The 12592-nt window shown below is 41.2% G+C and overlaps 4 protein-coding genes across 4 annotated transcripts in view; 2 read left to right on the forward strand and 2 right to left on the reverse strand.

Annotated features, from left to right (window-relative positions):
• LOC115629485 (AF4/FMR2 family member 4) overlaps nt 1–12592 on the forward strand; it is a 163142-nt gene that overhangs the window by 94258 nt on the left and 56292 nt on the right.
• LOC115629539 lies at nt 2541–3275 on the reverse strand. Its single transcript, XM_030526019.1, has 2 exons — nt 2904–3275; nt 2541–2848 (listed from the first exon to the last, which is right to left on the reverse strand). Exons 1-2 carry the CDS (start codon nt 3102–3104, stop codon nt 2630–2632), a joined length of 420 nt encoding a protein of 139 aa, XP_030381879.1. The 5' UTR covers nt 3105–3275; the 3' UTR covers nt 2541–2629.
• Nucleotides 3141–5885, reverse strand: LOC115629537 (putative uncharacterized protein DDB_G0268364). Its single transcript, XM_030526016.1, has 4 exons — nt 5821–5885; nt 4158–4521; nt 3860–4098; nt 3141–3640 (listed from the first exon to the last, which is right to left on the reverse strand). Exons 2-4 carry the CDS (start codon nt 4383–4385, stop codon nt 3307–3309), a joined length of 801 nt encoding a protein of 266 aa, XP_030381876.1. The 5' UTR covers nt 4386–4521; nt 5821–5885; the 3' UTR covers nt 3141–3306.
• Nucleotides 7041–7903, forward strand: LOC115629538. Its single transcript, XM_030526017.1, has one exon. The coding sequence runs from the start codon at nt 7087–7089 to the stop codon at nt 7732–7734; it is 648 nt and encodes a 215-aa protein (XP_030381877.1). The 5' UTR covers nt 7041–7086; the 3' UTR covers nt 7735–7903.

Raw genomic sequence — 12592 nt, forward strand, 5'->3', positions numbered from 1 at the left:
AAAATAATTAAAAGCTGTTCATAAAATCTGTAATTTAAAAAAACTCTTCAAAATTAATAAGAATGGCAGCAAAAAAATGCTTGATCGTGAGCGCATTTTTATTGTCACGCGCACAACTCTCCTACAGTGGCATTTACACATATGTGTGGGTGTGTGTGTGAGTGTGTAGGACATATGTTTGTGTATGTGTGTGCATTATAATGAAAAGTAGTGGGCCAACAAGTTGTGAACAGGATCTGGCTGCAGATGCGCATCGCTCGCAATACTCAATGGCTAAATCAATTGACGCTGTTGGCCACAAGCTCTCGAGTGCAGTTTATACAATGCAATAGTTATGCCCCGCCCCTCCCCGACCACCCCCCCACCAAACCAAAACTTGCCGGGCAATGTTAAACTTTTTTCTTGTCGTTATCGTTGTTGTTGTTGTTGTTGTGCAGCCATCCAACTTGGCAGCATCAAAACAAAAAGTCAAATTGAATTACTTTTGCTACAAGGCAGCAGGAGCAGCTGGGGAAGGGTGTAGGGATGTGGAGGGGTAGGGAAGCGGCTTTGTTGTTGCCATTATACTTGTAGTGTTTCCGAACAACAGCGGCAACAACACCTGCCAACCAACCATTTCGTTCCCGTCCCCAACATCATCCCCGACCCCGCAACGTCCGCATCCCCGCCAGCGCTTACCAGCCAGCCAGCCAACTGAAAGGCTATTGAAAAGTGTTTGGTGAAGGACGCGAGCTGATGAGGGGCTGAGGGGCTGGGGGGTGGAGGTTGCAGGTTGCAGGTCGGCAACTATTTGCACAGAATTTCTCTAGCACCCCCTCCCTCCCTCGCCCTGCGCTTTATCTGAGAGCACAGCCACTGCTGCAGTGCATCCATCCATCCATCCATCCATCCAACGTCGTCGTCATCGTCGTCGGGTTCGCCGCCACATTCATACAAATTTTTTACGCTTTGTAAGCAAAAGTGTGCAAACTTCCGCTAGAAGTGGCAACGCGAGTGTAAGGGGGATGGTGGCAGGTAGATAGCCCCTGCTGGCAGGCAGTTTTTTAAACGCTGCCACTGCCATCAGTGGAGGGTGGAGGGTGGATGCTGGCTGGTGGCTGGTGGTGGGGAGCTCACGGGCTCAGGGGCATGCAGCATTTCAATGCATAAGCCTGCCTGACTGCCAACTGCATTGTCTATTGCGGCACAATGGAACTTAATTCAACACATACAACACCAACACCAACAGCAGCATTTGCAGCAGAGGTTGGGCTTTGGCTTTGAGTTTGAGTTTGGAATTGAAGCCGCTTTCTCTTTTATGCTTTGTACAACTTGTTGGTGTTGTTTCCTGTCAATCATCACCCCTGCCGGCGCCAGGGTCCTGCATTTATGGCGCATTGTCTCCCCGCCGGCAGAACAATAAACATAATCTACTTCTTTTTCCCCCTTTTCCCCCCTGTTTTGTGTAATTGTCATAGAAGTTCTGTTTTATTTTATTTTTTTGTTGCCATGGGCGTTTGGTCAGCTGATTGGTTGGCCTGGGCGTGGCTCCTCAGATCTCCCTTCAGAGTGCCATCCATTCATCGCGCTAGGGGGGCTAATTAGACAATGCTTTCTGGGCGACACAATTACAGAGTGACAGAACTTTTCTAGAACACTACTTAGAACGAGTGGGACCAGCTTCAGAGACAAAAGCCATTAATTTGATGGCAAGTTTCAGGAAAGCGACACAAAAAATCCTTCACTTCATTATGTTAGGGTGGGAGGGGCAAATAATTTGCGAACAAATGAGTCCAATTTCTTTTCTTTTATAAAACAAAATATACTTGTATATAAAAAATAGCACATTGAAAGAAAATATAAAACCGAATTTCTGTAATTGAAAATTGTTTTAATTACATACGAGTACGTGTTAAGTTCAATGGGTTTCTCTGGAAATATGACCGCAGCTTTAGATATTGATTTCAAAAGAGTAGGATTGGTGCGAGCATTAAGTTTTATGAATGCATAGCTCGACGGCTTTATTTATAAATCAATTCTTATCGTAGTTCTAATGCTAGCTTCTACATACTATAATCGTTTTTCTTAGGTCGTTTTCCTGAGATGGCTTTTTTTTAGCTACGCTCGGCTGCTCGGCAGTCTAGGTCGAATTCTTTATTAGCTCGTTAGAATGCATGTCTGTGTTTCTTATCGAGTTCTTGTCATTAACTATATCACTAATTGTATAGTAAGTGGTCTAGCTTATCATAAATTTATGTTTGCCTACGCACTCGATACGATTGAGAGAACTAACACTCATGAAATTAAAAGACTTGTTGATCTGAAACTATTTCTAGTTTCTTCAGAATGAAGACTAGTTACATACTTACAAGCATGGTGAGAACTCTATTTATATTCGTTTGTTTTTGATTGCTTCTTGAAAATGTGCCCGATCAAGAAGTCAGTCAAGAAGTCTATCTGTGGCTTTGTTACTATTTCAATAGTTTTTTGGAGATTCCATCAAATACCCGTATATAGAGAGATCTTTCTTCCCAAGGCAATGAATGCTTCGTATTTCTAACTAATTTCTCAACATACCGCAAAAATTAAAAGGGTCTTTATTCTTAAATATACCAGTACATAATGCCCTGCCGCTTTAAAAAGGGATTTCTCAGATCCTGTGCAACATACCGCCCAGACAAGCAATGGTCATGCCCGACAAGAAGCATGTCATGGCGCCCAAGAAATTTTGCCATTGCCAGCCCTCATCATTGGATGCTTCCGACTCATCAGCTATGTGTGCCTCTCTGTTGACTTTACTGCTGCTTTGGCTCTCTGCAGTCTCCGGCAGCTTAGATTTAAGCGCTTGCTGCTCGGCTGCCTCGAGCATCTTTGAAAGCAATTCATAAATTGTCGTGTGTTAGGAAGTACGGCCAATGCCTTACCAGGTCTTGGAGAACACTATTTTCGGACTGTAGGCGACTACGACTGTGCTGGCGCTCCATTTGGGCGCGATAGGCGCCCGTTTGGCGCAGTTGCGTGAGGAAGACGCTGTTGTTTACAGTCTGGCCGCCATCGCTCTGCGGCTGACCATGCTCGTCCACAATGGGATGAGGATTGATCATGCTAGCCACGGTAATGTCCATTGGTATCACTTGAAGAATTTCGACAGACTTGAAGTCTTGTAATTGAAATTTTTTGTACTTTTTTTATTTTTGATCTTTTTTTACATCTGTTTTAATTGATGCTTTGAATTTTAGCGCCACGCTGACTCGTAAACGTGAAACGCTGTGGAATAATAACAAAATATATATAGACATATAACTGCGGTATCTGAACTGGTTTTCTTCAGCAAATGCTGCAACGCAAGGAGCGCTTACTCTTCCCATGTCCTTTGCCGCCAGTCTTGCGTTCTCTGTACTTGTCAGCTACGTTTGGCATTTCTTGCTCCTGCAGCGGCTCGAACTCCATTTCTGGCTCCCAATCATGCTCTTGCTGTTGTGGCTCCCAATCATGCTCCTGCAGTTCTGGCTTCCAAACCGGCTCCGGCATTTCCGGTTCAAGCTCCATCTGCGGACGACGCCATTCCCTAAGCTTTATTTGCAGTTCCCGATGCATCTGTTGCTTCAACAGTTGGTGCTCGTAGAGTTCCTTCTCTGCCAGATGCTGACGCATCAATTCGCTGCAGAGGAAATTACTTTAGTGCTCTGATTGATTGAATAATTATGAGCATGACAATGCTCTCAATTTCCTAATTATGAAATTAATTAATGATCACTTCGTCGTAAATCCCTTCCAGCAAACCCCGATCTCTTCGTAGTCTTTGGTCGGTTTCTTCATGAAGGACTCCTCTACACGACAAACCCTCTTTTGCTTAAGTAAACACACTCCCAGGACTCACCTATGATACATCATATGCTGCTGCTGGCCATTGTCGCCGCCTGCCTGCACATCAATCAATGGCTTCAATTCTGCGGGCTGCGGCATTAACTGAGGCATTGGTTGTGGTTGTGGTTGGGCTTGTGGTTGTGGTTGTGGCAGTGGTTGTGGTTGTGGTCTTGTTTCCACATCGGGAGCATTTAGAATGTCATCGCCAATGGCTTTGCGCAACTTCTTTACATCCTGAACAATCTCCTTGAGCTTCCGAGGCCATATACCATTAACTGTCAGCTCTCCACACAATTTCACAGATCACTTACCGTATTCGAAATATCACGACGTTCGCGTTCATATGCGTTAAATGCGGCACGATTACGCAACAAGCTTTCACGCCACTCACGAAACTTCTCATCCATATACTGAACACTCTCATCACACTCGTTCTCCGAGGCGGAGGAGTCGTGTGGGAATTCCCGCGAATTCGAAACTGCATTGGTCAGATTGTTGGGATCGTAGAAGACAGCGTTGCGACGGCGCCGATGATCCATTTCTATATAAGTATATATTATTTCGAATTGAAATTCTCGAGTCGTACAGAGAAATTGTTGAATTGGGAATTGTTGTAGTAGCTTGATTGTTGTGTGTGGTCGGTCTGTTGTTCTTTTTTCCTGATATGAACTGTGACTGTGGGAGAATAATAGAAACGTTTGACATTTGCTGAATGCTGTCCCAGTGCTATCAAGATGGGCGTGTAGAACAAACGGAGAAGGGCGTTCCTTAAATTGGGTCAGTATATATACATACATACTACTATATAACTGAAGTGTAGATGCCAACTGGGTCACACACACACACACACACACGCAAAGAGAATTGGGTGGCAAATAAATAAATAATAAACATTGTTGTCAACAGCAGCAGCAACAAGAAACAGTACTCTACAAAAGCAATGAGAAGAGCGCTAAGCGGCTGCATTAAAAGGCCACTTCAAATGATGGCAACGACGCCTAACAGGCACAAAACAACAGCAATAACAGCAACAACAACAACAAAAGTGGCAACAGAGTGGCAACGCCAACAAACGCTGCAGAACTAACTGTACGTGGGAAAAAGTTTGGCGTTGTAGGCGCAGCGCTCTTCCTCCTCATCCTCCGACCAACACAAATCGCAAAACAAAAGCAACAAATTTTTTGCTGGCTAAAAAGGGCAAAAGTTGCAACAAATGATGAAATGCTGAAATACATGAAAGTACCTCCCCCCCTCACTCACCCACAACCCCAGCAACACAAACAACAAAAATTGCAGCAACATCATTGAACAACAACCACAACGAACGGATCACACGGAGCAGCAACAGCAGCAGCAGAATGAGAAGGAAAAGGGCTCGAGGAGGCTTAGGCGCTTCGAGTGCGCTTGATTACAGCGAAATGCACTCAAAGTGGGTGCAGAGCAAAGCAATTGAACGCCCTGCAGGCGCACAACAACTACAACAACAGCAATTGCAACAACTACAGCAATAATTCAAACACACATCCACACACACACAGCACAGCACAGCACAGAGGCAGATGCAGCGGCAGCGGCAGCACCGAAAAGTTCACAAATTACATTTAAGTGACGCAAAAGTTAAGTGAAACTCATTGCAAAAATCGCGACTATATGGCACATGCCTGCACATGTAGGGTATATGGGGGAGGTGGTGGCATAGTGGCTGCACCCCCCAGCATTGGAAATACCGTGTTAAGTGCTTTGGTTGCTCTGTGCGTGTGAAATGTTGCAGCCAGCCACTTGAACTATTTTTGCAGTGTGCACATTTTGTTTGCAGCTTTGGTTTGAGAAGCGCAGAGAGAGGCGTGCGCATGTGTGTGCATGTCTACATTTGCGCTTGCACACGTGAGCTTGTGCGCGTATGTGTGACTAAACAAATCAGTGGCAAACTTTGGCTAAAAGCAATGCCACACTTCTGCTGACTGAAATACTTACCGCCAATCTTCACGCCTCAAGCTCGAGCTCAGTTCAGTGTTAAGTTTCTCATGAATATTCGGGAGTTTTTCCCCCAAGCACACAGTCGAATTTGATTGAAAATGCTACACTAACAAAAATGTGTTAAAACATTCCTTAGCGACACATTTTGTAAAGAAACTACAAAAAAAAAAAGTAAAAAGAAAAAACAGACCGAAAATGTCCCGAAAAATGACCTGAAACAGGATAGTGAGCTTAGTTCAGCAAACCATTCGTACAGTTTCCAGGAAATCACCTTAACCCGCAAACTAACTATTCATAAGTATTGTAGAGTTAAGGAAGTAAGGGACAAATATATGAGCATAATTTATTTCATTCATTTTCTGACCTCATTAAATGGTCTCTTAATCGAACGATTGATTAAGCCACAGCCAATCGATTCAGCTCATTAAAAGGACTGGCTAATCCACCTTAAATCTCCATAAGATGTCAAAATATCTTCTATCTTTTTAGTATTGTGTTTTATTTTAAAATGCTACAACTATTTACAAAACTGCACATAAGTAAACTGAAAGCAGTAGCAGTAAATCAAAAAAAAAAAGCTTTCGATAAAGACAATAAAGAATTTTTCGCAATTTCGCATTGCTTGCAATACTTAGAATAGAACGGTTTCAACTGATTTCTGATACAATTTTCTGATGTGCCAGCGCCATATTTTGTTTATTTAAAACATTCTCTTCAGCACAGATTCATCATTTACACCTATTTTTAGCTTTCAATATACCCAATAAAGAATAATTATGTTCAACATTTTCGCATTGCTTGCAATACTTGGAACAGAACGGTTTCAACTGATTTCTGATGCAATTTTCTGACGTGCCAGCGCCATATTTTGTTTAGCGATATTTCCAATCACAAAGGTTCAAACCATTGCCGTTCGGGGGAAACAATAGAAGATGAATAACAATTCACTAATTCTTTCAAAATCACATTACTCTATAGCTTTCACAGGCACTATTCATATTCCATTTATTTAAATCAGCACATAATACGCATCTTTAAAGCTGACTAGACCCACTACAGATTGTTCCTTTTATTACATACATATGTTGGTATCACTAATATTGCTTATCTTCCAATACAAATGCTGTCCATTTAACGAACTTAGGCCTGACTGTCAAGCATATCTACAGAAAATACTCAAACGCGTCAAAACTGTTAATAATTACATACTACTTATATATCCGAACACTTTCCCACTTTCCCACAATCGCATCGAACCCAGTCATGGCTAGCACTAAAGAAGAGTGCGAGTTAAAGAGTCTGCTCATTATTTATGAGAAGTGCGACTTGACGAGTGCAATAGAGCCTTTGCTGCGGAGCATAAAGGAGCCGCACGCCTGGATGGACACAGTGGACACAGTTTTTGTGCATGGACACTTGTATAATAGCTTCCTGGAGGCTGTGCGCAATGGCATCACACCCGAGGATATTGGCTGCACACACAACAAGCTTAGGGATGCTGATCTGCTAGTTAATGTCTTTGAGTTGGTGACGAGGACTTATCTGAGAACCAATGATCCCAGCACTCTCGTCACTCTGCGCTTATTCTATACGGAGTTGGACATGGCACTGGAGCCACTGGACTATACACAAGTTCTCATTTGGAGTACAGATATAAAGATTGCCTACAAAATTGCGTTATTGGTCGGCGTGGCGACGGTCTATGTGAATTGTGTTGATATTGCGCTGAAACCTGTGAGGCCCGAGTATGAGACACGCTATTGCTATGCGGAGGTTGTGAATGACATTCACTACGAGGTGCTGACAAGTAAGTCCATGGCTATAGTTATATCCGCTTCAACGCTACCCCCAACTTGTCGGTCCAAATATTCGGCGCACATGTTGCCCAATAGGCAAAGGCGGAGTCATTGAAGTTCTTCGACCTTACGACCAACCGGCAATAACTCAAGCATGGCCAGATAGAGGAGCAACTTAGGCCAGAGATGGCAGAAAGAACGTTGCACACACTTCCTTCCCATCAAGTTTCATTTGTTTGTAGCTTGGCCCTGAAGCGGGAGAAATAAACGAAACGAACTGCGTATTCAACGCTCATATCAATTCCATGGTGTTGTGCTGATTTGCAGCAGCCATGCGGTTAGTGGCATGTGGCGTGTGGCAAGTGTCGCTCGTCGTAGTTTCCATCCATCACTGCCACTCGACACAACGATATGGCGATGCTGGCGACGCTGACGACACTTGTGTTTTAGCCTCATTTGCCACATGGTTTCGCTTGCTTTGCTTGTGGCTCAGTTGCAACTCTTTCAGTGGTCTCCAAACTGACTGTCTGACTGACTGACTGCCCAACTAACTAACTGACTGACTGACTGACTCACTGGATGCCTGTCCCGGCTCACTGCATGGCTGGGATCTACAGCAGAGACTGCCTAAGCGCAACTCCCCAGCTGGGACACACAATCAAATAATATAAGTATATCATAGATATATATACTACTTATATTAAATCTATAATTTTTCCTATTTCTAATTTCTTATAACATCTCCCGAGTTACTTATTGAAGCTTCATGGACTGATCGTGCAAGCTATTTCTTTTACCACCAAATCTACATTTTTTATTTTTTTTCTTTTCATTTTTTTTTTAATACTTCATACTTTTCTAAGGCATCTCCACTGTTCTCCTATTCCCATATCACAGTTGGGTATCCTTCTGTGAGCTTAATGTGTGTGTGCGTTGGGCATCGCGTTGTCGCTTTCCTCCACTAATGATGCATTCTCACTTGCGCTCTGCAACTGCAACAGCAATCGCAACAGCAACAACCACAACAACAACAACAAATTACTCTTGTGTTTTGTTGCGCTCCAGTTCGCTTGAGGAAAATGCGCCGTACTCTAGGGAGCAGCCAGCTAGACAGTCATCTGCCCAATCCAATCCAATCCAGACCAGTCCCAACCCCATCCACCACACAGATCCTGCCCTCTCACATTTTCTGCCCGTTGGCAAAATGTAGCGCAAATTGCTAACTGGCCCTTGCTGTTATTGTTGTTGTTGTTGCTTCTGCTTGCTCTTCCTCTTCTTTTTTTCCTTCTCAGGACCCAGTACCCGTACTCGTCCTCGTATATCATGTGACATCGATGGCAAGTTCTTTTGGCTGATGTTGATTTAATGAAGAGAAATTGAGTTTTAAGCGAATGAGTTGGCAAATATTGACTGCCATACTTATCGCACACACACACACATATATATATACATGCGTACATAAAGACATACTATAGTCAATGATTGTTGGTATTGCTAGTGTGGTAGTGTGTGTGGTACTGACTGCCATTGGTATTGTCAATGACTATATTTGTAATTACGTATGAGCGGCGTGCAGCCGCTGACGTTTCCGTTAATGGCACGCCAACAAATTGAATTGCAATTTTAATTAACCTTGAAATTGTTGAGCAAAATGCGCATTACTCTGCTCTTGTTTAATTATAATACGGCCAAGTGCATTAATGTTGGGTATATTTTAAACGCGAAACCAGCAGGCAATATATGCTTTCATTTAATCCTAACTATGACCGCTCAAACATAAGAAAGTTTGTATAAGATTGTCAGTTATTTGAACATTTTTCTTCTACTTTTTTCTTTCAAATGGAAAGCTGAAATTGCCACAAGACTCTTAGAAAATTCAACCCTAAAGGGGGAGAAAACTGTGTCGCATTAATGGTGGGTATGTTTTAAATCATACGATGCAAAATATGATTTCATGTAGAAGTTTGTATAATTTAATACGATGCAAAATATGATTTCATTTAGAAGTTTGTGCAATTTAAATATTTTTCCTTTTTTTTTTATTGAAAAACTCAAATTTAAGCAAAACTCATAGAAAATTCAACCCGATAATGGGTGAAAACTGTATTGCAATAGACAATCTATGAAATTATTTATAATAATGCTGTCATCCTTTGCTACAAGTGTATTCTAAAGAATGTATTTATTTGTCTTGCTCTGTGGCAGTTCTTATGTGATAAGAATGGAGATTACAGACGGACTTAGACTAGCCTAAGAATTACTATAAATTATTTAGAAGAAGAGATTTATCAAACTTAGTACTTAGTATTTATGGAAGCTCACAAAAATATTTAATCACAAATTAATGTTGTTATATGCTTTGGTTAATGGATAATCCGATTTTGGAGCATATAGCGTACTTCATTAAGTACAACAAAATCAGTTAAAGGCTATTTCTAGTGGGGAAAATATTTTTGACATATGGACATAAGAAAGTTATGTGTGCATTAATTAGTGGGATGTTTTCGTTATAGCAGCTTCGCGATGTCGTGAATATATGTTTACGAAAAAGTTTAGAGCGTCCAATAATTACTCAGAAATTAATTTTTATAGAAAAGAGTGGTGAGCAACACATCCAAAATTATACAAATAATTACGCACCCCTTTAAGTAAACGAGTTCCGACATTTTTATTTTCTAAAGTCGTAAATTTTATCACAAAAACAAAGTTCTAATACTATGCTTTGATTTACAAACTCTAGTAAGTATGTCTGTAACAGGTGAATTGAAAAAAAATGTAACAAACAAAAAACCAGACACAAAATGCTGGCACAATGCCGTCCATAGCTGTAGCACTGGAACAATTGGCATCCACAGGAGGATATATACGTATATATGTACGAGTCTATGCTAACATATGTTACCGAAGATTACTTAAGGCTGTCAGCATTTGGCAATCGCCTGGAACATTGCAAAGTTGTTCGGTGTTCGAGTAATGGGACGTATGGCAATTTTTCAACTGGTTACAAATTTGGCCAAATGAATATTTAACGCACACAAACAAACACACGTCAAAAGGGAGTGAAACCCTGTAGTTCTAAGCATTGAATTATGCAGGATCTTCCGCATGAGTAGTGAAAGCATATGTATGTATGTGTGTTTGAAGGGAGAAATAGTTGAGAGCTTCACAATTTCATTTGCTGATACATTTGTTTTTATTATTTTTTCCTGACGACATTGAAAAGAAGTGATGTCAACGAGAATTCTTCAACTTTTTAGGTGCAAATATTTCAAGTATATAGACAGTTTTACAGGTAAATAGAAAATCTATGGCTGCATTTAATATCCCAAGAGTTTTAAATTTATTCACCAGCTATTCATATGCTTGCTTGGCCATATATAGTATTTATAGTTTAAATTTGAATTTAAAGCCTCGTAGCTATAGCTAAATATTTGATAATAAATAAATATATTTTTACTTATTAAATAAAACAATAAGCACATTAATTTTTAATCAACTCTTAACTTCTTTATGTCTAGCAATCAAATAAAACTCTTAATGAAGGTGAGGATCATGATCTTATCCCTTTTTTAGATATATATATTTTTAGATGGTTAATTCTCAAAATTGTTGTTGTTTTCGCGGTTTGCTTGTGTTGATAGGCTCACAAATCTTTAAAATATCAAGGCCACATTTCTAGGTCGTATTCTCCATTTAACCATTTCTACCATTTCCCTGGCGATTGTGTTAGTTCGGCAGGGCTGGAACAAAGTAGCGCGCGAATTGAACATCAGTGGCACAAAAGGCCAGGGTCCGTCCGTGTGTCTATCGTCCAGTGCCCAGGCCTGACCAGCTGCCAGCTGCCAAAGGAAAGATTTACGATCTGTAAGGCAGCAGCTCGAGGCGGCATCGATTGCAATAAGAACCAAACCTTGGCAAATTGACTTTTGCCAGACATCAGTTTCTGCAAGCGTGTATACAAGTATGTATATATATGTGTGTGTGTGTGTGTGTGTGTAATTTTCTATGTGTACGAATCGAAATGCGCAGAATGCTCACAGGAAACAGTGCCATTCCCACTCCCATTCCCATTACCCAATGCCCAATGTCCGAGGCCCATTGTCCATTGACGTTGCAGCCGCAAAATGTATGCAACACTTTCGGGATGCACGAACTGGCAATGGCCAAGAGTAAAAAAAAATCGTATGTGCCACGGCCCTCAAACTAGTTGCTGTAACGCCATAATACACTCCGAGAAATTGGAGCATTATTCATGCAAATCAGTAATTATCAGTTATTAATAGAAAACTGTTAAACGGAAACAACATTCTATTTTCAACAAAATATGGCGGAAACTTAAGATTAAGTTTGGGAGTAAAGAGAAGGACACAACAATGGGGACCAACTTTTAAATACCCTGCATCCACTACCATAAAAAATGTGTGCTGTACACAGCTGAGGCAAATCATCAGCAACAATAACAGCAGCCGCAGGCAGAGATTACAACTGTACATGAGGAGGGAGACAATTTTGGTAAACGTTTCCAAGAATTACAGCGGGTATGGATAAAACGCTTATGTGTGGGGGGTGCTCTCCAATTTCTGGGCAATGTGAAATTGCTGCAATTAGTTCAGTTCCTCGAAACAGCTCCACTTCACCAGAAAACAAGCCAAATCAAAATGATGAAACTGAGTTGGATTTGTTGAAGCTTTTTTCATTGATCATAAATTATTTTTTAAATGCATCGTGCAATATTTAATCAAAATTTTAGTTTTTTGGCGCCCTTGGCAGTAAGTATCCAAGTGGGAAGTCAAACTACAATAGACAATGTTGTAAGGCCGTTTAAAGGTATCCTTAAATAGTGCAAGTACCTGCCTATTTCTTTGTTTTAACAAACTTTGAAAGTGTTTAATGTTTGCTTACTTGCAAGCAATGTATGTTCTAACCATGAGCTGAATTTTGATAGGAAACATATATATTTTTCTCCGGTGTGT

The sequence above is a fragment of the Scaptodrosophila lebanonensis genome, unplaced genomic scaffold (genome assembly GCF_003285725.1).
Source record: "Scaptodrosophila lebanonensis strain 11010-0011.00,11010-0021.00 unplaced genomic scaffold, SlebRS2 tig00000155-arrow-arrow-pilon, whole genome shotgun sequence".
NCBI lineage: Eukaryota > Metazoa > Arthropoda > Insecta > Diptera > Drosophilidae > Scaptodrosophila > Scaptodrosophila lebanonensis.

Excerpts from the sequence above, each read along its gene's own strand:
- LOC115629539 (XM_030526019.1), bottom strand. The coding sequence starts at position 3,104 with ATGGACATTACCGTGGCTAGCATGATCAATCCTCATCCCATTGTGGAC. Across the intron at positions 2,849-2,903 it reads ATAGTGTTCTCCAAGACCTG|ATGCTCGAGGCAGCCGAGCA; the intron begins GTAAGGCATTGG and ends TTGCTTTCAAAG.
- LOC115629537 (XM_030526016.1), bottom strand. The coding sequence starts at position 4,385 with ATGGATCATCGGCGCCGTCGCAACGCTGTCTTCTACGATCCCAACAAT. Across the intron at positions 4,099-4,157 it reads GTCGTGATATTTCGAATACG|CTCAAGGAGATTGTTCAGGA; the intron begins GTAAGTGATCTG and ends TGGCCTCGGAAG. Across the intron at positions 3,641-3,859 it reads CAGCATATGATGTATCATAG|CGAATTGATGCGTCAGCATC; the intron begins GTGAGTCCTGGG and ends TTTCCTCTGCAG.
- LOC115629538 (XM_030526017.1), top strand. The coding sequence starts at position 7,087 with ATGGCTAGCACTAAAGAAGAGTGCGAGTTAAAGAGTCTGCTCATTATT.